General features: G+C 40.8%; 1 protein-coding gene and 1 non-coding gene across 2 annotated transcripts in view; both read right to left on the bottom strand.

Annotated features, from left to right (window-relative positions):
• Positions 1-2,062: 2,062 nt before the first annotated feature.
• Positions 2,063-24,700, bottom strand: part of SPATA5 (spermatogenesis associated 5) — a 343,990-nt gene continuing 321,352 nt past the window's right edge. Inside the window, exon 16 of the mRNA XM_052654754.1 lies at positions 2,063-2,844. Coding sequence (XP_052510714.1) covers positions 2,668-2,844 — 177 coding nt within the window. The 3' untranslated portion in view covers positions 2,063-2,667. The remainder of the gene's footprint in view (positions 2,845-24,700) is intronic.
• TRNAG-UCC (transfer RNA glycine (anticodon UCC)) lies at positions 16,168-16,240 on the bottom strand. Its single transcript has one exon. It is a non-coding gene; the product is annotated as a tRNA-Gly (tRNA).

Consider the following 24,700-nt stretch of genomic DNA (forward strand, 5'->3'; position numbering starts at 1 on the left):
CCATGTAGTGTTCTACTACACATACCCTTAAGTAACGTATTACCTTGCATGCCTTAAAACTTTCAATATTAAGTATTCTTCTGAAACCTTCTTTTTGAGATTACTGTTTTACATATAGCTATTTTATTTTACTGCCATAGTTACTGCACTGTATGAGTATTTCATAGAAATTCCATCTCTTACCGATGGATATTGTTTCCAGTTTCTTACTACTTACAAATAATGGTAATATGATTTTCGTATTCATTACCTTGTTGAATAACTTGCTCTGAGTTATACACTTGGGAGAACCATTGGGATTATAGGGTTTTCAACATTACTAGTTATGCTACTTGCTTTTTGAAGTGGCTGTACCGATTTATATTCCACCAGGAGAGTGTGGAGGCCCCATACGCCCTTTGGGATTATAAACTCTGTAAGCAGGGTTTTGGGGTTTCCCTGGTGGCTCAGTGGTAAAGAATCCACCTGCCAATGCAGGAGACACAGATTCAGTCCCTGGGTTGGGAAGATCCCCTGGAGAAGGAAATGGCAACACACTCCAGTATTCTTATTCTTGCCTGGAAAATCCCATGGATAGAGGAGCCTGGTGGGCTACAGTCTGGGGACTTGCAGAGTTGGACACAATTTAACGGCTAAACTACAACAAGCAGGATTTTAGTTCTTTAATTCAAAGCACAGACCAAGTAAGAGAAGCTCTTTGTGGTCTCCCTGGCTTGTGGGACAATGTTAGTCTGTTCTTACACTCAAGGTGTTGGTCTCTAAAGATCTGAACATTATGTATGAGACTCAGTCACAATTTCAAATGTCATATGGGCTAACGGGTCTGAATGGCCATAAATACCTAAACTCTGTGTAGCGGTTGCCTTCTTCCCGCCCCCAGCACCCAGGCCCCAGTCTGAGAGTCTCAGTGTTGGTTCAAGCTTCCTGTTCTTGTTTGTAGTTTATAGGCAACAGGATTTAATTTTCCTGGTTAGGCCTTTTGGAATAAGTTTTTCTCTCATTTTCTTGTACCCTAGCACTTAAAGAAGTTACGGTCCCTTAATAACTAAAGGTATAGTGGGAAGCACAAAAGTAACTTCGAGGTTCTATTTATTTCAATGTGTAAGCCATATTTTCTAATCAGCAGTTTCTAATCAGCAGAGTCCAACAGATCTTTCTAAGTGATGGAAATGTTCCACAATCTAGTCTGTCCAATATGGCAGACACATGTCACATGAGGCCTTTGAACACTTGAAATGTGGCTAACAGGTCTGATGAACTAAACCTTAAAAATTGCTTTCTTTCTCTTAAAAAAAAAAAATTTATTTGGCTGTGCTGGGTCTTAGTTGTGGCATGTGGGATCTAATTCCTTCACCAGGGATGGAACCTGGGTCCCCTGACTTGGGAGCGCAGAGTCTTAGCCATTGGACCACCAGGGAAGTCCTCTAAATTTTTATTATTAATTTTAATTAAAATCTCAACTTAAGTAGCCACATTCCACTATTTATTTGATAGCACATTTCTAAATAGCAGTAATATCCTTCATCCCTTGAGTGATTTTATGTACTAGTAAACCAGTGTAGTCTGAGAAAAAAAACTCTTACAAAATCTACTTTTGAGAGTCAAAGGATGAAACAGTTGAGACACGACTTCAGAATATCCACAACCACAAAACTGTATAGTTCCGTTATTTTCATAATCAGGTATCTCTTACCTGAATGGTCTTTCTGGGAATTTTAAAAGACCTACAGTGACTAGGTTTAAGTGCACATTCTTTCCCATCACCAGCTTCTGAAGCGGAAGTCAAGCAATCAATTTCCAACAGCTTTTTCAAGGATATTTATGGAGTACTAGTGTCAAGAAATCTCCAGGACAAATAATTTGGAGTATAAACATAGATATTCAGAATGCAATGTAAGACAATATGATTAACAGTACAAGTTGGTTCTTCTTTGAACTCAAAAAGTTTATTGGTAAGCTGGAAATGTGTACAAGTTAAAACATGAACACCTCATATGGTTTATTTATAGCATTTTCATGGGAAAAAAAAAAAAACAACACACAAGAAACCAAGTACTTCTCTGGACCTGGACTGAGCTTATATTTCCAATTTTTTAATCTTTAATCTTTCAAAGGGCATTATAGTGTATGAAATAACTCTCAATTCTTTGTTTCATTGCCACGAGTATAGACCTAAGAAGGCTAATGCCAAAAATGTATGCATGAGTTATAATGAGAATAAATATGTAATTGGAAACAAGGTCACATAAGCCTGGCTGGAGCATTTAGCCATTTCACGGGCTGGCCTTCAAAAATAAAAGATTTGTGAATATTTTAAACCATGCTTTCAACTACATGCATTTTCTATGTTCATGTATAAAACTGATGCCCACAGTTTTGTTTTTTGGAAAAGCACTGAAATGGATTCTGAAGAAAGGAAAGCACCATGGGAGGAATAAACCAGGTCAATAATGAAAATACAAAAGTTTGATTTTTAAAACTCAGCACACATTTCTAGATAAAACTAATTTTAACTCTTGTCCAGATATTTTCATTGCAATCATATGACTTAAAATGTCTGCAAGAATGGAAGCCCCTCAATCTGGTCAACATATTTCAGACATTTCACTTAAATGCTATTTTGACACTATTTTGAAACAATCTTTCTCTACAAATGTGCATATTCTCTCAGAGTGTATGCAGCCCACTCTTCTCTTGATAATCTTCATAGAAACGCCTCAACGATTCAGGAAGTCTGGGTGTCACGGTGCTCAAGGCTTGAGTAAAGTGTCTTTTCATAATGCAGTTGGCTGTAATGTCTTCTTCCAGAGCCAGCAGGGCTGCCTCTCTACAGACAGCTATGATCTGACACAAAACAAACAAATAAAAACAAAAATAGGATAAAAAGGAATAATAATTTAAAAAAGTAGAAAACAATCATACTGTTCTTTAGAAATGTTCACATTTCAGATATTCATCTATGGTTAATTTCTACAACTATAAACTTATCCACATTGATCTCTGAGAGTCATTCCTCTTGAGTTTTCGAAAGGGATAAGAAGTAATCACTTTAATTTCAAAACAATATATTAAGTGCTGAGATCCAGGAGGCAAAAAGATGTTCTGTTATGACATTGGTGCTTAGGAACTTAAAACGGTAAAGGTACAGGCACAGACCTCTTCCCAGGTGACTCAATGGTAAAGAATCTGCCTGCAATGCAAGAGACGTGGGCTCGAGTCCTGGTTTGGGAAGATGCCCTGGAAAATTCCATGGTCAGAGAAGCCTGGTGGGCTACAGTCCATGGGGTCGCAAAGAGTCGGACAGGATTGAACACATATAGTTCAACTTCAACAAAGACCTCTAACATAGGAAGACAAAGGGTGAGTGCATGTGATGGGGAAGGTGGGAGACCAGTGATAAGGGCAGGGCTGAGGAAGGAGACTGATGGAGAGCGAGGTCCCGTGCATCAGCACACCTTGTCAGAGAATAGAATTTCCACATTCCTTTCCACCTTTGATCTATTACCAACATGTAAAAGCATTTCTTTATGTGCATCTCCTTAATGAGTTCTTAAATCTTAGGAATATCAGATAGAGTTGTCTCCGTTTACTTTGGAGAGCTGTATTAAAAGAGAGAGGTGAATTCTGTTTACTCAGTGAGGAAAGCTGGGAGAATTGAAAAGAATCTGGGGTGGGGGTGGGGTGTGGAGGAGATGCTGGGGGAGGGAGGAGAAAGTGGGCGGTAGGAAAACGGAAGGCAGGAAGGTTCCAGTCTTGAATCCTGAAATGAGTTTAAAGCTCTCTGGACTTTAGACAGCGGAAGCAGGCTGATGCCAGTGTCATTCTAAAGACACATTACTGTGGTGAAAAGAGCTTGGTGGATGAAAAGAGATATTGTGATTTTCAGGGCAACAGGGAAAACAGTGATTGATATTGACTGCACCCTTATATCGGTAAATGAAAGGGCCAGCTGAAACACATTTGTCCAGCCATTCAGCATATTTTCTCTGTTTGTTCACTTACTGAAAAGAGCTCCTCTGCTTATGCTGGGCTAATGGCTGCCAAAGCAGTTTAGTAGCTTTTTAGGGGATTTAGCAGCATGTTTAGGGAGCTTTCAAAAAACATGCATAGATTTAGATGGCTTTGTCAAATTACCACAATGTAACTGTTAGTTCTGGGCTTCATTAATGAGCACTGAAGTTGACTATAGTGGTTATGCATGTTAATGCTTTTCCCAAAAGAATGGCTACCGACTTGTTGAAGGAAGAAACAAAACTTCTAGGGATTAGCGAAACAACCTCATCACACATTCTGGTGCAAAAAGGGCTATTTTGAAAATGGGATGTGATATTTAATAAGCACAGTGAAAGCACATAAAATGCCCACATGGTAAAATGGTTCCACTGTGTTCCAAAGGGACCTTGGGGACCTCTATGAGGAGGTGGCAGGACCGAGTGGGGAGAGCTTGGTGTCCTCCTAGCCCCACCATCTGAGCAGCACTCTCTCATGTGTGCAGGAATCTGAAGCAGTGGCTGCAAGGCTGAAAAGTTGGAAGCCAAATCACTGGGAGAGGCAGAGAGGAAGGGATTAACCGCTCACTGGTGCAATTCCAGCTCCCTCTCTCAGAACAGAAAATGCTTCCATTGTGTGGCTCCCTCCTCAGGCTAAGTAGAGTAGAAAGGTTACCACCCCATGGCCAACACCTTGTCTTACACACTTTACCTGATACCTCGGAGAACACTAGACCCAGCATGAATGGCTACAAACATCTACTAAGTACCTACTATGTGTGCTAGACTATTATTAATGACTTTACTAATTAATTGCTATGTGACCAGTGCTCCGAGGTTTTGCACATGCACTGATCTCATAGCAGAGGTAGGCGCAAAAAGTCTGAAACCAGCAAATGGTGTGGTGGTGGGTGGTGGGGTAGGGAGGTTGGGGTGAGGAAAGAACGGGAGGTGCAAGGCTGCCTGGAACCTCTCAAAATTCCTGGAATTCAGCTCATGTGGCCAGATAGCAAGTGGCTAATAGCACATTTAAGAAAATGAACCCACAGTCTAGTAAGGCTTCTTCTCTCAAGACACAGTAATTCAATAGGGAGAAGAAATGATTATACTCCTCTAATAACTGGAATCTCGGGTAGCCTAACACAGCAAGGTAGGGAAATACAGGGAGTGGGAAGTGAGTCATTGAGGCCTTCAAGGCTGTCCTTGGGGTTGGCTCCCTTGAGCAATTCCTCTTGCCTTTCCTTCATATCTGCATCTATAGATTTTCCCCTAAGCTATAGACTGCTTTTTGCCTTCAGCTTCCATGGTAGTGACAGTGGCGGTGGTCAGAGCACTGACTGCCACTTGAAAGCTGGATGCTTAGTGACTTGGGGCCTCCAGTATGTGCTAACATTTCATAGTAATTGGCCTACTATATTTAGTACTGGCCTGCCCCTTGATTAACAATTTCTATAGAATTGTGAGATACAGAAAACTTGGGCAGAGTTTTGACTAAAGCACTAAGAAATGCTTGGTTTCGACAGAGATGACCTTTAGGATCTCTGGGAGATGATGACAAGGGAAACAGAGCAGCTGAATACTGGTGCTCAAGCACCTCATAGGAAGCTGTCCTCCGCTGTGTAGAAGGAGTCCAGCTGTTCGCAATTCAAAGGTGGCTGAGGGCTTGCCTGAATTCTACACTTGCTTCAATAAACCTTATCCTGTTGCTTTTTATTTACAAGGGATGTCCTGAAGAACCAGCCAACTAGGCAATCCTTTCTGCCACTTCTATTTTCCTATCGTATTTGCTTAGCAATATACAAGTTACTGAGAGGACACAGAGCTCTACTCATAATTAACCAGTCAGTCATCAATTCACACACTATACAGCTACTATGCAACAAGTATGTGAGGGCAGGTGGAGGATCCAGAGACACAGAAAACATGGTATTAAGAGGTACTGCTAGCAAGCAAAAGGAAAGTGCTTTGGTGTGGAAACAAGGAAGAAATTACTGGTTCATAAACTGGAGTGGGAAGGACAGAATTTAGATATGGACATAGGAGAAGAAAGGACATGCTGAGTGGAAGAAATAGAGCGAGCAAGGTGGGGAGAAAAAGACCAGGAATCACATGGATCTAGCTTCATCCCAGGGAAGGGGGAGCCTGGTGGGCTGCCGTCTATGGGGTCGCACAGAGTCAGACACGACTGAAGCAACTTAGCAGCAGTAGCAGCAGCAGCTTCAGTATCCAAAAATGGAGGGGAAAAGAGTAATTCTATCATTAAAATGTCACTAAAAATAATGATAGTTTTCAGAAGTCCTGTGGGCCATAATGACGGTGAAGGGTAGTCAATGACAGTCATCTCTAAACCCAATTCAAAAACAGCTGATGCACTGGCAGCTGACAGAGCATAGCTCCTAAAAGTGCCTTTGTTTTTACTTTTTTCCCCATAAAAGGGCTTTTTAGTAGACATCCCAGAAGGAAAAGCAGTAATTAGATTATTGGTTCTTCTCTCCTAATTCCAGTAAAAAGACAGGCCTGAAAATGCAAGTATTCTTAGGAGGTGCATTTCACGATGACTGGTTTCTATTTGCTCTGGGTCACTTACTTAGGCATGCGTTTCAAGCTTCCATGTTTCCCAAGAGAGGTGCAGCTTCCTGCTTGTTTTCATGGCCCATGCCAGCATTCCCCTTGAGATACTAGTGTCTTTTCAGAGGAAGAAGTATTGCATGATCAAATAAGTGTAACAGTATACATACTGTTTCCCACAATGCACAGTAGAATGTTAAAGATTTATTAACTTTAGGGAAGCCTAGCCATGATGGTCTCCTGAATTTTCTTTAACCTGATGTTTCCCCCAGAACTCTCCATCTGTCCTCCACTTTTGGCAAAATGCCTACAAATAGCTATCTGTAGGGTTACTGCTGATCTTCTGTATGCACTCTGGGAAATGCTAACCCATAACAAACAATCCAGTCTAGGCACAACATGACTCTTGCCTATCTTACATCCGTTTTTTACCTTTGCTCTCCCCTATTCCAGAAGCAGGGCAAAGGCTAACAGAGTTTGGCCAAGAGAATGCACTAGTCATACCAGACACCCTTTCCCAACAACACAAGAGAAGACTCTACACATGGACATCACCAGACAGCCAATAACGAAATCAGATTGATCACACTCTTTGTACGGGCTTCCCTCATAGCTCAGTTGGTAAAGAATCCGCCTACAATGCAGGAAACCCTGGTTCGATTCCTGGGTTGGGAAGATTCCCTGGAGAAGGGAAAGGCTACCCACTCCAGTATTCTGGCCTGGAGAATTCCATGGAATATACAGTCCATGGGGTCGCAAAGAGTCAGACACGACTGAGCGACTTTCACTTTCACACTTTTTGTAGCCAAAGATGGAGATGTTCTATACAGTCAGCAAAAACAAGACAGGGAGCTGACTGCGGCTCAGATCATGAACTCCTTATTGCAAAATTCAGACTTAAATTGAAGAAAGTAGGGAAAACCACTAGGCCACTCAGTTCAGTTCAGCTCAGTTGTGTCCGACTCTCTGCGACCCCATGAATCGCAGCACGCCAGGCCTCCCTGTCCATCACCAACTCCCAGAGTTCACTCAAACTCACGTCCATCGAGTCGGTGATGCCATCCAGCCATCTCATCTTCTGTCGTCCCCTTTTCCTCCTGCCCTCAATCCCTCCCAGCATCAGAGTCTTTTCCAATGAGTCAATTCTTCGCAGAAGGTGGCCAAAGTATTGGAGTTTTAGCTTTAGCATCATTCCTTCCAAAGAACACCCAGGACGGATCTCCTTTAGAATGGACTGGCTGGATCTCCTTGCAGTCCAAGGGACTCTCAAGAGTCTTCTCCAACACCACAGTTCAAAAGCATCAAGGCCACTCAAGTATGACCTAAATCAAATCCCTTATGATTATACAGTTGAAGTGACAAATAGATTCAAGGGATTAGATTGATAAGACAGAGTGCCTGAAGAACTATGGATGGAGGTTCGTAACACTGTACAGAAGGTGGTGATCAAAACTGTCCCCAAGAAAAAGAAATGCAAAATGGCAAATTGGTTGTCTGAGGAGGACTTACAAATCGAGAAAAGAAGAGAAGTGAAAGGAAAAGGAGAAAAGGAAAGAATACTCGTCTGAATGCAGAGTTCCAAAGAACAGGATGGAGAGATAAGAAAGCCTTCCTCAGCGATCAGTGCAAAGAAATAGAGGAAAACAACAGAATGGGTAAAACTAGAGATCTCTTCAAGAAAATTAGAGACACCAAGGGAACATTTCATGCAAAGATGGGCACAATAAAGGACAGAAACAGTATGGACCTAACAGAAGCAGAAGATATTAAGAAGAGGTAGCAAGAATACACACAAGAACTATACAAAAAAGATCTTCATGACCCAGATAACCACGATGGCGTCATCACTCACCTAGAACCAGACATCCTGGAATGCGAAGTCAAATGGGCCTTAGGAAGCATCACTACGAACAAAGCTAGTGGAGGTGATGGAATTCCAGTTGAGCTATTTCAAATTCTGAAAGATGATGCTGTGAAAGTGCTGCACTCAATATGCCAGCAAATTTGGAAAACTCTGCAGAGGCCACAGGCCTGGAAAAGGTCAGTTTTCATTCCAATCCCAAAGAAGGGCAATGCCAAAGAATGCCAAACTACTGCACAATTGCACTCATCTAACATGCTAGTAAAGTAATGCTCAAAATTCTCCAAGCTAGGTTTCAAGAGTCTGTGAACTGAGAAATTCCAGATGTACAAGCTGGATTTAGAAAAGGTAGAGGATCAAATTGCCAACATCTGTTGGATCATAGAAAAAGCTAGCGAATTCCAGAAAAACATCCACTTCTGCTTCATTGATTACACTAAAGTCTTTGACTGTGTGGATCACAACAAACTATGGAAAATTCTTAGAACACCTTACCTGCCTCCTGAGAAATCTGTATGCAGGTGAAGAAGCAACAGTTAGAACCGGACATGGAACAATGGGCTGGTTCCAAATTGGGAAAGGAGTACATGAAGGCTGATTACTGTCACCCTGCTTATTTAACTTTAATGCAGAGTACATCATGAGAAATGCTGGGCTGGATGAAGCACAAGCTAGAATCAAGATTGCTGGGAGAAATATCAATAGCCTCAGATATGTAGATAACACCACCCTTATGGCAAAAAGCTAAGAGGAACCAAACAGCCTCTTGATGAAGGTGAAAGAAGAGCGTTTAAAAGCTGACTTAAAACTCAAGATTCAAAAAACGAAGATGGCATCTGGTCCCATCACTTCATGGCAAATAGGGAAACAAAGGAAACAGTGACAGACTTCCTTTTCTTGGGCTCCAAAATCACTGCAGATGTTGACTGCAGCCATGAAATTAAAAGAAAAGCTATGACTAACCTAGACAGCATGTTAAAAAGCAGAGACATTACTTTGCTGACAAAAGTCCATCTAGTCAAAATTATGGTTTTTCCAGTAGTCATAAATGGATGTGGGAGCTGACCATAAAGAAGGCTGAACCCCGAAGAATTGATGCTTCTGAACTATGGTGTTGGAGAAGACTCTTGAGAGTTCCTTGGACTACAAGGAGATCAAACCAGTCGATCCTAAAGGAAATCAATTCCAAATATTCATTGGAGGGACTGATGCTGAAGCCCCAGTACTTTGGCCACCTGATTCGAAGAGCCAACTCACTGGAAAAGACCCTAGGAAAGACTGAAGGCAGGAGAACAGGACGACAGAGGATGAGATGGTTGAATAGCATCACCGACTCAATGGACACGAGTTCGAGCAAACTCCGGGAGATGGTAAAGGATGGGAAGCCTCGTGTGTTGCAGTCCATGGAGTCACAGAGAGTCAGACATGACTGAGCGACTGAACAACAATAACAAATTCCAGATCAGAGAGAAAAGGGAAAGAACTGAGCAAGAGAGAGAGGAGGAGGGCCAGTCTTTTTAATGGATTAAAAGGCAGCAGCCACAGTACACAGTTGTACATTGGACCTATACCTAATACATATGCATTTGTTGAACTGAATTGAGCAGTTCTTTAATAAGTTTTTCAAAAGTGTATGTTATACACGCATTTCTAATATTTGGCCAATACTCTGTAATATTTTTATTTAAGTCTATCATGACCTAGACTTTGTCAGTTATATTTAAGTTTTTGGAATGATAAACTCAATAGGAAAAATTAGTTAACACTGATGTATGTTCATTTTAAGCAAATGTTTGGTCTGGGGCATCACTTTGAGTCTAATTCTCTCCTTAGAAGTGATATAGATCAGAAATTTTAGCAAGAATACACATATGCCTGTTATTTTGTGGGATGCTTTCTTAGGTATCAAAATTTGTTATACAGGGAAAGTAAATTTTCCAACAATGCAGTAATATATATTGGTTTAGATAACTGAAATGGAAGATTTGTTTTAACAAATTGTGCCAAAGTTTATTGCCTCACTTGGTAAAAGTAACCTGGCATCAATTCATTACTCAAGGATTTCCTTATTGAGAATACACCTCTCTATTCAGGAATGAATCCTATAGAAGCTGAGAAGAAGGGCCTTCAATTTAAACTAGGACCTTTCTTATTACTGTCTCTGAAGCTTTAAGGAAACTTAGTAAATGTGTGTACATTTTGTATGGATATCTCTACAGTGTACACGGGGACCACACAGCTCATCATTCTGCTGGTTTCACTTTCAAATCAGAGTCTAGACTGTTTCAGTGATGGGGGAATTCAGATGAATTCTTCCCATGGGGCCACAGAAGAATCTCACTGAGAAGTGTAGACCAATACACTAATTTGAGTCACAGACTGTCTGGAATGCTGAACTAACCTGTTTAGATAGAACACTCTTAGCACTTGGACGCTTTAACATCTTTGGCAAAGAGGATTTTGAAAGCTTTCCCCTAATCCCTTCACCATCTTGTCATCTTTCCCCATAGGCTGCAGACCACATCATTTAAATGAATTATTAGCCAATTACCAATAAGGTTGTTTTTGCCATTATGTTGTAAAAGCAAAATGTTTTGGCTGACTCCATAAAGCTGAGAGTGTATGTTCTGTGTTCCTTTTCAGTTTTGACTAAAAAATTAATACCCAAACTTTTAAAATATATATGTGCTTTGCTGAAAGGTGAAAACAGTTAGTCTCTATTTGAGTAAATGCGTACACAAGACCAAAAAAGCCTCAGATCTCACTGTCAGAGTGATTAAGACAGGTTGTGTTTCAGTGTCCATGACACTCATTTATTTGGTGCCAACATGTTACAAATCCTCTTTCCATTTGTTCAACAGTCATAACAGATCTATCAGATATCTGAAAAATAGCAAAATAAATAGGAAAACTCTATATGAAAGATTTAGGCATATTTGAGATGAACTCCTAAAAGGTAGGAAAGGAAAATATTTTTATGAAAATGTTTACAAATCCTCAAAACAAAGTCAATGAAGAAAATAGTAATTGTATTCAACTGCAGGAAAAAAAAAAAACTCAGCAATATCAGCAAAGGGACATATGAGTATGAATTTTCCTGCTACGCCTGCCCTCTGAAAAAGCAGTGCCTTTAGAACAACAATACAGCAATAACTGGATTACGTGAGACAACTCCTCTTGCGAGGGGTGTGGGGAAGCAACTTCCCAGGATGAGAGGGCTCTTGACCATTGAACCTTGGGAAATCTAATTACCTCACTTTTAAATGCAAAAGGGCAAAAGAGGCAATTGTGCAGAATTTTGAATGCCACGAAGAATAAGAACAATGTCTTACTTCACTGAGGAAAAAAAAAAAATGAAACCTCTTACACATGGCCTATGGTTCTTTACCCCAGTCCATGAAACAAGAAGAGTTTAAACAGGTGGCTCAGCTTTGTAAAACAGAAAGAGGCATATTGTGAAAATTAAAACCAACATGGTTTCTAAACAGGCAGCAGCATTTTTTAACTGATGCTGTTAAGACTGACCATCAAGGCAAAAACTGTTTACCAAAAGCTAATCAACAGGAAGGAAAGCTTGAAAATGCAGGGCACTTATTTCGGGTACTTGTTCGTCCTGGGCTGTAGCCCTCCCTCCCCTGTTTTCTTCAGTGTCACAGCAGCACGACCTGCCTTCCTGGGGCACTGAAAAACAGGAGCCCAATAGCAACTTCAAGCACAGTTCCCTCCATTCCAGATAAGGCTGGGGTAGTATGTGCACGTCTCTTCTACTGACTGTAAAAGAAGGAAGACGACGACAACAGGAACAGTGGCCTTGAGTGGCAGGTGAGGTCAGGAAGAAGGGACACTGCTGCATGCAGGCCTGTGGAGTTGGCCTGGAGCTGCTCACCTCCAACAGGGACGCTGAAATCCTAAGGGAACTGTCACTAAGCTCCCAACTACCTTCAGAGATTATCTGTATCCTCCAAAAGTGGAAGAGTAACACATTTCTGAAAGTGGCCTAAACAACCAACTCAAGTTCTGTTTGCTTCCCATCACCCCATCCTGTGGGCCCAGAGTGTGTACTCAGGTCTGTGGAGAAACTTTGTCAGTGATTTTAAATGTGGGGGAAGAGGAGGCTTATTTATAGGGTGACCTCAGATAATGAGAAAAGCGGCTCTGCAGCGCTGAGTTCCTTTACTTGACTTAATCAGCGCCTGTCAGGGTTGCTTTCCTAAAAGTTCAGAGGGAAACTACACCTGCATCCTGGGGACAGTGATTTATGGGTGCAAGGAGATGGCCATGCAGCAGTTTCTTGAAGTAGGTGAACTGCATGGTGCAGAGCTGACTACTGTGGGGAACTGGGGCTGTCAGAGACGCCCCCTCCAGCCCTTTTTCGGGCAACTACCCGCTGAGTCCAGGCTGAGGCAGCGCTCCCCTCTCTCCTGGCTCCTGCTGTTTGGAACCAAGAAAGCTTGCCTTCCAGTGAGGCCTAAATATGCTTTTCAGCTTCATTGTATTTCAAGTGTACTAAATAGCTTTAAAGAATCCACCAAAAGAAATGGGCTGTAGTGCTTTAAAACGACGTCTTAGGTATTTTCAAGAAAGTGGTTTTGTTAAAAGCATCGTCTGTGTGGAACACCTGTGACCTGTTGAGCTTAATTGGGCTGCAGCTGGCGCTGACTGTGGTGCGGGCGGCGGGGGGACATTGTGTGTGCTCGGCTCCCCGCCCCCTCGCTTTTCTTTTCACTTTCAGAGTCCGCGACCTTCTTCCCCTGTGTGTCTGAGGGATTAGGAGCCCAGTAGAGAGTGGTGTCCCGCTGTTTGCGAATAGCCTGCCACTGGAGGTGCTTCAAGGAGGAGGCTACCTGGGAGATTATGTACTACTGCAAGGCCGAGGGCCATTCTCCCGGGCCCATTGAGATGCGGTGAAAGGTGGCTGAATGGCCGCGCCTGAAAAATGTGACTGAAGGGCACGCAGCTGGCTCCTGGCCGCGGAGCAGCAGATGGAGTCTGACTGTCACAGGCACAAACGGCCAGGGGAGCCCCAAATGGCCAAGAACGCAGATCAGAGCTGAAAACGGGGCCAGTCGAGGAAGGGAATTCTAGGGAAGCCGGTGGCATTGATTTAAAGTTCTTCACAATTCACCTCACAGATAAACTTTTACTTGGGGATGCTAGAGGTGAGAATTTTGGAGGACAAATTTCAGATTTAAGGAATCGTACAATCCCTTGGATTGTATGCAAAATAGGCTTTATGATGCGACTTCATCTGGAATTGTTAAGGTTGAAAACTATCTAGAGTGCCATGCAGAGTACTGAATCAAAAGAAAATGAGGTCTGTAAGGAGATGTTCAAAGTCTAATTATATTAGAGAAGGGGGGAAAACTCCTTGGTTGCTTAATTTTGCTGACTTAAAGTTATTATGAGATCTCTGAAATATATAGCTGAGTGTACATCCAATCATTATTACTTGCGTGGAGAAACCCATAATAGTTTTTGTTTTTGAAAAATTTACAAATGAATTGATCATCCCACAGGGGTAAAGACTGAGGGTTTTTATTCTTATTGTTTCTGCAACCATCTGCAGCTGTGGGAATTTAAAATGTTTCTAACATTAATTGAACCCTAACAAGTTAAAAAGGAGTATTTTTCGTTTTGAAAAGAACACACCAACTGGTATGGCTATAGAGAGAACATAAGAAGCCCAGTGGTAGAGCAGAAGAGGGGTGAGAAGGTAAATGGATGCTGGGAACCCTCCATTCATTCATTTATTCAAGAAATCTTTATTGACCACCTACAAGGTTCCAGGCCCTAGGGAACAGAGTCGTGAAGGAAACAATGTCCTGCTTTCAGGGAACAAGACTGTGGAAAGTACTGGTTAATGTACCTACTCCTTCAAGGCTCAGTGTGAATGCTTCCACTGAGCGGCACTCTCAGCAGCAACTTCACTCCCTCCCCACACCCGGTTGCTTCAGATCACCGGTCTTGTGTTCTGGAAGCAACCTGTACTACCAGGCAGTTATCTCACAGTTGTCAGGACAGAGTTACTAGTAGTAAATGTCTATTTCCCTCACTAGATGAGAAGGCCCATGAAAGCTGGCAGCCTTGGCCCTGCTGCGCTCTCCCAAAATACCAAGTTAGCATGTCCCTTAACCTCTGGGAATCTACGAAAAGGGCTACTGCTAAGCTATCTCTGAACAGAGAAAGTAACTTTTATATTTTGTTTTGTTTTAAATACACACAAACACAGCTCCTGCTGTGACAACTGCAGCCAAAATAACTGTCTTCTCTGGACTAAAAAGCAGTATTGTCTGGAGCACAGTGGGTCATATGAGGTGTGTATCTGTGAACCCTTGGGGGGCAGGGGAGGGTGCTGATGACAAGTTATGCCTGGAAAGCTATTAAGGCCCTGGAAGAGGTACCTAACTGGGTAAAAAGCATTTAGGAATGGGAGTGCTTGGCCCCAGGCAAAGAGCATGACAAAAGATAGTCAAGAAAGGGGAGAGCAAACAAAGTTCAGCTAACATACCCCCAACCCGCCCCCCCCCACCCCCACCCCATGTCTGAAGGGGTCAGATCCTCCGGACCAGGGTTGTGGAGCTTGGGAAGAAGTGGCTGGGGGAGGGAGGAGGTAAGCAGGGGTATTCAGCCAGTTTTAATAGACCTTGTGTTTCACCATCTGTCAACTGTCTTCGCTGCCAACTCCCACACCATGCCCCACCAACACCTGCACAAAAGTGCCTCCTTTGAAACTCCAGAGCTTCAGGAATGCCTCAGGTATTCTTCCTTGGATCTTGTCTACCTTGAGATTCTGGACTCTGACTATGGGATGGAATACTCGGAAGTCAGAACTTTTTATACCCTCTTTTTTATTTGAGATATAACTGACATAAAACATTTTATTAGTTTTACTTGTACAACATAATGGTTCACTATGTGTCTATAATGTGAAATAATCACAGTTATAAATTTCTTTGTCTTGTGATGAGAACTTTTAAGATCTGCTCTTTTTGCAATTTTTAAATACACAATACAGTGTCATTAACAGTCACCAGGCTGTACATAACATCCCCAGGACTAACTTATTTCATAAGTGGAAGTTTTTTTATCACCTTCACCCAGTTCACCCACCCTACACCCAGTCTTGACTTAAATGAGCTCATTTCTCCTTTCCCACTCTCAGAGTCATTTTAAAGAGTATGCTATAATGATAATGGCTATCTGTGTTAAACAGAGAAAAATGCCTGACAATAGTTAGTTAGCTAAGGGACATAAGAAGTTAGGTTCCAGGGAGCAAACACTATGTTAAATATACCATTAGCTCATGACAGGGAATGAGAAGACATGATAATTCACACTTCTTTTATAGATGTCATTCTCATTTACAGTAGTACTGTCCTGAAAGAAAAGAGAGCTCTTCTTTCCCAGTAGCATATAAATAAATAAAAATGGATTTGTACTGGGACTTCCTCTGGTGGTCCAGTGGCTAAGACTCCGTGCTGCCAATCAGGGGACCTGGGTTCAATCCCTGGTCAGGGAACTAGACCCCACCTGGTACAGCTAAGACCCAGCATAGCCAAAGTAAATTAATAAATACTTTTTTAAAAGGATCTATATTAAATGATATCACCATCAGATAAGATATTCTAGAACACCTGACAGTATATATTCACATATCTTCTCTACTTTTACACTAAAATTTTTTTTATAGTTGTTAGTATTATTAATTTATTTATTTTTGACCATGCCATGCAGCATGTGGGCTCTTCGTTGCCCTACCAGGGATTGAACCTGAGCCCCCTGCATTGGAAGTACAGAGTCTTACCCACTGGACCACAGGGAAGTCCTTTAACTTTTACATTTTAAGGTGATCTCTGTTTCCTCTGATGGATAATGCTTGTGTGGCTTATGAGCCATTTGCTTAGAAGCACATATTATATTCTTTTAAACTCACATAATTATAAATCAGCATTGTCTTATTTGTAACATGAATTGGATGCTATTTCAAGTATTACTTCACCAGCTTTGTGTGTTTATTGGCTACATAATAATGATTCTTAACCTAGGGTCCCTGGATAGCTAGATGGGTCTAAGAACATACTGAGACCTATGAAAATGTATATGTAGAGAGACAGTTCAAGCTTGCATCATATAAAAGAAGGAACCTCAAACAGGTTAAGAACTACCGCTCTACAGTACTACAATTTAAACCTTAAGTTCCATGAATGCTTCATAATAGTATCTGTTTTCCCCTTTCCAGATGACTTAGGGCAGAATGCAGTTGGGCCAGAACTGCCACAGCTGGGGAGCACAGGAGTTACGCAGTGGTCAATCACGGTAAAGACAAGGAGTTTTTACTTTCTTAGACCTCCTCTTGTGCCCAGAACAATTCTATAGCTGCCTCTAGGTGTAACTAAATGCTTCTTTAGGTCTTTATTTACATGAAGAGGAAATAAAGACTTCTATTTCATTTATTTAAAAAAAAAGTTAAGATAATAAGACACTAAGACAGCAAATTTAAGCACGTTAGTTAAGGAATGCAAAACCCAAGTTCCCAAGATTAGAATTTACAAGTGGCACATATTAACTATGTGTAATTTTAGATAACCTGTAAGTCAGTTTTTAAATTTAAATACATGTAGGTTTTGATATTTGGTATCAACATCACACACTGGGGTATTTAGAAATTGAAGGACTTGTTTCCTTATCTGAAAAATTATATGGCCTATTGTCTTACCAGGAGTGAGATGCACTTTGAACTATTTCCTGAATGTCCATTAAAAAGGAAAAAAAAAAAAAAGATCCCTGATTTCACCAATTTAAAAGGCAGTAGTAAGATACAGTGCTTGTCTTTTAACAATTAAAAAATTATATATGTGGCATAACTTAAAGAGAAATTACAAATACTTGTAAGAGCCACATTGGCTAATCATTTTCATTATAGTTACCCTTAATCCAGAAGAAAGTGAAGAATAAAGATGATTCAGTTTATGAAGGCTTTAACCAAAACATTCTTTTTTTTTCTCTTCTGATCATTAAGTCCATTACTTAATGGTGTATGAAACTTAAACATTCTTTCTTAACTACTGTTACCCAAACTCTTTTACAATAATTCTAATGAGAGAATAAGGTTTGTGACAAGTTCAACGATGAAAAGAGCCAGAGACTGAAAAATGTCCATTTGTAAAGGAAACACTAAAAACTATGAGAAAGGCCATAAAAGCAATCCACAGATATGGAAAGGGTTATGAAAAAGGAGAACAGATGAAACTAACTATTGATAATGAAAAAATAACATCTAACATTTTCTAAACTTTAATGTATTAAATTATCACTTGGGATTGGTTTGTTATCAGAAACACAGCAGTTGTTATACTTAAGGAGCTAATGGTGAATTTTTAAAGCATAGATTATTCGTCTGTAATTTTTAAAATCTAAAGATGTAAAATTGAGTGAATTTGAGTATGTGTATTTAGAAATCTCATGACTGTATGCATATATTTTACCTCATCATTTTAAACTAACCATCAGCTTTTTCTAACCATCAAAAAAATCCATCATTGGAAAGACAGCAGTAGATATCTCTAAATGAACAGAATTTTTTTTTTTTTCATGGAGATGAGTCAGCTGGACACAAGGGAGTACCATACGATGGACACTATTTTGCAATCTTAGTCAATGTATTCTCTATTATACATGATAAAATATACACATAAAAGGACCCTATAATGTTGTAAAGAGGAGAAAATTGGAGCAAGTGCCAAGAATTTCCTGTTAAGGGCTGTGTTTTTTTATTTGGAGATCTAATCACGAAACTTTAGAAAGGCTACCTTGATAACAAGAACCTCTGTTTTATTATGCTGGTGTGTGTGCATCCTTAACTGTTCAGTTGTGTCTGACTCTTTGTGACTCCATGGACTGTAGCCCACCAGGCTCCTCTGTCCATGGAATTCTCCAGGCAAGAATACTGGAGTGGGTAGCCATTCCCGTCTCCAGGGGATCTTCCTGACCCAGGGATTGAACCTGGGTCTCCTCCATTGCAGATGAATTCTTTACCATCTGAGCCATCAGGGAAGCCCATTATGCTGGCATCTAACTGTAAATAAACCCATACCATCCTTGATACAGTGTGTTCATGTATCTTCTGTACATACTTTATAATTACACTGAAGAATGTGAGAGTCACGAGAAATTCTGAGTTATTTTACAGGTCTGTCGTGCTTTCCCCCACCAACTCTTCTCTTTGAAACAAACATATCTACATTCAAACACATACACACACTCATGAGCAGATGCAATATTAAGTCCACACGATGCGGCATGAGTTTAAGCACTATATTAAAGTGTGAAGTATATTTTACTATCAGTAGTTCGAAGCCCAGCACTTGTAAATCTTTCAAAATTAACTAGGTTGTTAAGATCCCATCACTCTGGCATCAACCCAGCAGAGCTGTGCCTTTAGCAAAAGAATTCTGTAATAAAACGAGATTTTACATGCTGAAACAAAGTATTTTAAAACACTTTTTTGCCCGTTTCTCATTTTAGTGCTATCTATGGAATTTAAAACCCACACATACATATACAAATGTTCCCATGGAAGATTATGCTAAATTTTGGGTTAACCTTAAAATTACTAACTTTTTGTATCAACCTTTTAATGAACACTTTTATTTTCTTTAAGAAGAAACCCAAGTCCTGAAAAGACTTTAAGATATGTATTCTTTCATTGCCATAACAAACACAACCAAGCTAACCTTAATCAAAAGGGACTCATGATTACCTTTCACACTCCATATACCTCTTAGTGAGGCAGATAAAATTCTGCCTCAGTTTCTCTTATGTTTCTAAATATTAACAATCATTTGTGACATCTGCTGTAGGTTAGTCCTTGACTGCTAGGGATAGAAACTCAATTTGCATCAAAGGGGAAATTTATTATAATGCTATTATTGGGTCTAATGGAACCTGAAGACAGTAGTGTAGCTGGGCCTCAGCAGGCCAACTGGGACCAGGCACTCATTCTCTCTCGTATTTTTGATCTCTTCACTCACTACATAGTGGTTTTTTAAACATGGTTGGAAGCACAGCAACACAGTGTCTGTGTTTTATATCTTACAGCTTTAGCCACAAGAAAGTCATTTTCTCATTCCACTAACCAAAACTCCTATGGCAAGTCTCTGAATGGCTTAGCCCCAGTCACTGTCGATATTATGATGGGGTCAAAGTGAGGTAGATCATTTCCTCTGCACCATTATCAACCGTGTGTGTGTTCTCATGTGATGACGTGACAACTCTAGTTTTTTGTGAGGAGTGAAAATCCTTGGATCCTTTAAGTATAGGTGACTGGAGTCAGACCTATGTTGGTTGGTTGAAGGGTGAGAGAGAATATTAAAGTGTCCTCTGCCCTTCTTTATTTATATGCAAACTTGTGTTGCTTATACATTGCTTCAAATGCTGTCTAGCAACACATTACCTCAAAACATTCTGTTGAAAAGATGCCAAATTGATCTTGCACCCACCAGTGCAACGGCCCGCCTGCCAGCCATACTTTCAAAAATAGTGCTCAGTATACCTCAGTGCAGCCAGTTGCTTCTAGCTGCCATTTTCTTAGATCATGCTGCTCACTAGGGGTCCAGATAACAATCTGGGCTGTACAACAGATTTTTGGATCATCCAAAATATGATACTGATGGAGCTCCAGTGGAGCAATCAGTGTGCAGTATTTATACAAAATATGATAAAGTTGAAAAACCTCAAGGACCAACTTCTTTGGCAATGATTATGGAATCTGCAGTAAAAATTAAAGCTATTCTTTTTGAGTGATGATTCTAACTGGATCATGGTCAAAAATAGATGTTATCTTTGTGTTAAATCCATTCTCTTTCTAAGGAACAGGAGAAGTCTCAATGAAAATCAGAAAAGAAAGCAAATAAAAGTTCTACTTCCTTTATGGTGAAAGAGGTCATATAGCTGCTGCTGCTGCTGCTAAGTCACTTCAGTCGTGTCCAACTCTGTGCGACCCCACAGACATCAGCCCATCAGGCTCCGCTGTCCCTGGGATTCTCCAGGCAAGAATACTGGAGTGGGTTGCCATTTCCTTCTCCAATAGATGAAAGTGAAAAGTGAAAGTGAAGTCACTTAGTCGAGTCCGACTCTTAGCGACCCCATGGACTACAGCCTACCAGGCTCCTCCATCCATGGGATTTTCCAGGCAAGAGTACTGGAGTGGGGTGCCATTGCCTTCTCCGGTCATATAGCTAATAGATTACAAAACTTGAGTCTGGAGCTGTTCAGTTTGGAAGTTTATGGAAATTTAACTTGAAGACAGTTCCTAAATTCAGTTAAACTAGAAATGTGTGTTGACAAGACTTAAGGAGGGGAAGGATGAAATGGACAGTATTCCAAGTTTAAAAAACTTGTACCCATTCTAAGTGTCTGAAAATGATTTTAAGTGTCTTTCACACCAGCTCAACCCCGCTTTGTAAACTTGACCAGCTCTTTCTCTTGAGAATAGTGGAGAAAGGGGAAGGTAGATGAAACTGAGTCCTTAGTGAACATTTAGAGAAAGAATAATATATTTTTTTCCATCTCCCTTAGCTTTTTGTTTTAAACTAGGGAAAACTCAAACATATACAATAGTAGATTGTGTGTGTTTGTGTGTGTCTGTGTCACATCCGACTCTTTGCAACCCTATGGCTGACCAGGCTTCACTGTCCATGGGATTTCCAGACAAGAATACTGGAGTGGGTTGCCATTTCCTTCTGCAGGGGATCTTCCCGACCCAGAGACGGAACCTGCGTCTCCTGCATTGGCAGGCAGTTCTTTAACACTAGCAACACCTGGGAAGCCCAGAGAATAATATATAATGAACTCTCATTCACCTGTTACCCACGTATACCAATGATAAACTCACAGCCAACCCTATTTTATCTAAACTTTAATCCTTACTCCCAACACTGCACTAAATTTTTTGAAGCAAGTCTCAGAATCATAATATTTAATCCACAACTATTTCAGCATATATCTCTAAAAGATTTTTTAAAAAGCGTAATGATAGCATCATTATTCCACATTACAAATAGCAATAATTCCTTAATATAGTCAATATTTAGTCAGTGGTTAAAATTCTGCCCATTATTCATACATGTATTCCAGCTAATTTGTTTGAACTGGGATTAAAAGAAGACCTATGCATTGCATTTCATTAATACATCTCATTTCTTTCTTTTTTTAAAAATACATCTCATTTCTCTCCCTCTTTTCCCTTACAATTTATGTTGGAGAAACTGGATCATATATCTGATATAGTTTCCCACATTCTTTACTTTCCTGAGCATTTCTGTGGTGTGATTTAGAATGTTCCTCTGTCTCCTTATTTCCTATAAACTCATAATAAGATCTAGAAGCTTGAAAATATTCAGGTTTGATTTTTTGGGGACAAATACTTCAAAGATATTGAGATTCATATAATGCCTGGCTATTTTCCTTTTTATGGTTTAGTCATTCATGATTGCCTAAGTCCTTTACTCCACTAGGGCTGCAACGCAGTACTATCATCTTTCTGGTATTCCTTCTTCATTTATTGATTGGGATATATTTATAGAAGGGAAGCTTTCCCATACCTTTCTTGACATCATCTTAGATAAATGTTAGTATACTATTCAATCCTTTCTTTTTCCATTCATCAATTTGTCCAAGAAATCACTTCATAGCTATACTGAGAGCCATTCCTCTTTTAACAGCTGCATATTTACTCAACCAGGCCCCAGGTAATGGACATTTGAGTTGTTGCCAGTCTTTTCTGCTCTTATTTATATGTCAATAGTAGTCTACAAACAATCAAGTGGGACAAAGTAAAGAAGAGTCATCCACCTGGTAAGAAGCTCCTATTCACTGAAGCATGAGTATGATTAAAGAATATTACTTTCTCAACCACTACTTGTTCAAAATTTTAGAAACAGTGAGTCTTGAAGTCATACCTTCTGGCTCCTGTATGTGCCTGTTTTTCCCATTTTTCACCTTGCTTTGCACTAACCAGCCTTTTAAAGGCCTTCAGCCTCAGCCAGCTCTAGTTACGGCTCACGTTCTTCACATCTCTAAGTGGCTTCATGCTACAGAACTGATCTGGCTTTTGTCTGAAGCCTGGTGACTGGAACTGTCTCACTTGCAGTCTCTGCCTTCTGGCAATCAACACTGCTGCTACACTAATGTGGTGGTGGCAGAGGCAGCAGCAGAGCTCATGGGGCTGGCAGTGGAGCAATCACAGGCTTAGGAAGTGATAACAGAAAAATCAGGATTCTCTTATTTATTTTTGTGATTCAAACCAGTGTGGTTCTCCAAATCAATTTTTCATGTACACGGTAATGTCCTGGGACTAGCTCTGAATTCTTGGAAGATCATATGCTTAATATGCCATAGACATTCCTAGTAGAGATATATTATTCTAGGCCCCTAGTTTCTAGACTTTACTTTTCCCCTCTCAAAGAATGAATCTACTCTGTGTCTTCAAACATTAGTTCTATGCCAACGCCTCTGAAATGTTTATCTTCAGCTATAAGGCATCTCTCCAGGCCCCTGCAACCCTAAGTGTCCACCATCAGATGTGTCACCTTGATCAGAGAACTGCTTGCTTCACTAACTCATTTTCAAGGATATGCCCTTCATCTTGACATCCAGGCTTGAATCCACTAATCATATAGCCCTTTTCCTTGGCCTGATACCACTTAATCTGACCACCTCTCCTGAATCAGATGTTGATTTACTTGGCATCACATGACAATTCTACCCAGAAAGGGCTAACCAATGGGTAAAGTCAGGTTGGAGGGGATTCTTGAATACCTGTGCTTTGTCCTTGGATGCAGTCTATGGATAAACACATTAGACAAGATCTTTGTTGGTATGCTAATCAAGTGTGAATATTTGTTAGAACCACTGAATATTTGGGGAAAAAAACAAGCCTAGGAGAAAAAAGATCCCAAATGACATGGTGAATGAGTCCTGATTAACAAACAAAATTGATGAAATAAGCCTGGTTCCTCTTAGTAGAGAAAGTGATCAGATGTGAGAGCGGCCCAAACCACAGCCCAACAGAAACCCTAATGGGACAACTGTGATAGCAGAGGAATGAGGGCTGCAGTGAGAAATCACTCCAACTCTTCAGTACCTACAAGGTGCTTACCGAAAGGGTTAGAACTGTTGATCTTGTGAGGCTCTAGAAAGCAGATCTAGGACTAAGGTTGCAGGAGAGAGGTTTCTGCTCAATAAAAGAAACCCATGAATAATTCACAAGCTGCCCAGATGTAGACAGCTCTAGGGATAGTCAGTAAACAATTACTAGTTCAGTTCAGTCGCTCAGTCGTGTCCGACTCTTTGTGACCCTATGAACTGCAGCATGCCAGGCTTCCCTGTCCATCACCAACTCCTGGAGCCTGCTCAAACTCATGACCATGTGATAGGACTATTGTGGACCTTATTCAAATACTGGGAAGAAAGTTTGCTTCCATGGCAGAGAAGAACTTTCCGTATGCTTCCATCATCAAGTCTACCGCATTCCCTTTACTTGTACTCGCATGCTTTACTGTCCTTTCTGCTTCAACGGTTGGTCTACCTGGGTTCCTAAGAGCAGTCTTCCTATTTAATCACTGGATTCCATTCGCTTTTTCCTAAGTCAAGATTTGCTGCTGTAATTGCTTCCCCATGCATAATCAATTTCCCCCATCAGCATAACAATATGTTGTAATTACTCATTTTAAAAGCATAATCACCTCCCATGTCTCCACATCTGCTTAATTTTTTTTATGAAGTATGTATCATGTATGTATTTAGCTTGCTGTGCTGGGTCTTAGTTGCAGTATGTGGGATCTAGTTCCCAGACCAGGGATTGAACCCTGTCCCCTCGGCCCCCAACCCCTCACCCCCTGCATTGAGAGCGTGCAGTCTTAACCACTGGACCACCAGGGAAGTCCCCCCACATCTGCTGTAATCCACCACCAGTGAAACTCCTTGGAGTAGCTGTTTTTATTTGCCTTTCTCCACTTCCTCTCCTTCTATTCTCCCTTAAACTCATCCAAATGAGACTTCTGACCTTCCACTGAACTGCTCCGTCAAATAATCCAATGGTCAGTCCTCAGTCGTCAATTAACTTGATCTATCATTTGCTATCAATCACCCCTCCCACTTTCTTCAGCTGGACACTGGAACACCGCCCACTCTCTTCACTCCAGCTATATGGACTTCCTAACTGCTCTTAAACAAGAAAGGCTCACTCTTGTTCAGATCATTCACTCTTGTTGTTCCCCTTCTG

This window comes from Budorcas taxicolor, chromosome 17 (genome assembly GCF_023091745.1).
Source record: "Budorcas taxicolor isolate Tak-1 chromosome 17, Takin1.1, whole genome shotgun sequence".
Lineage (NCBI taxonomy): Eukaryota > Metazoa > Chordata > Mammalia > Artiodactyla > Bovidae > Budorcas > Budorcas taxicolor.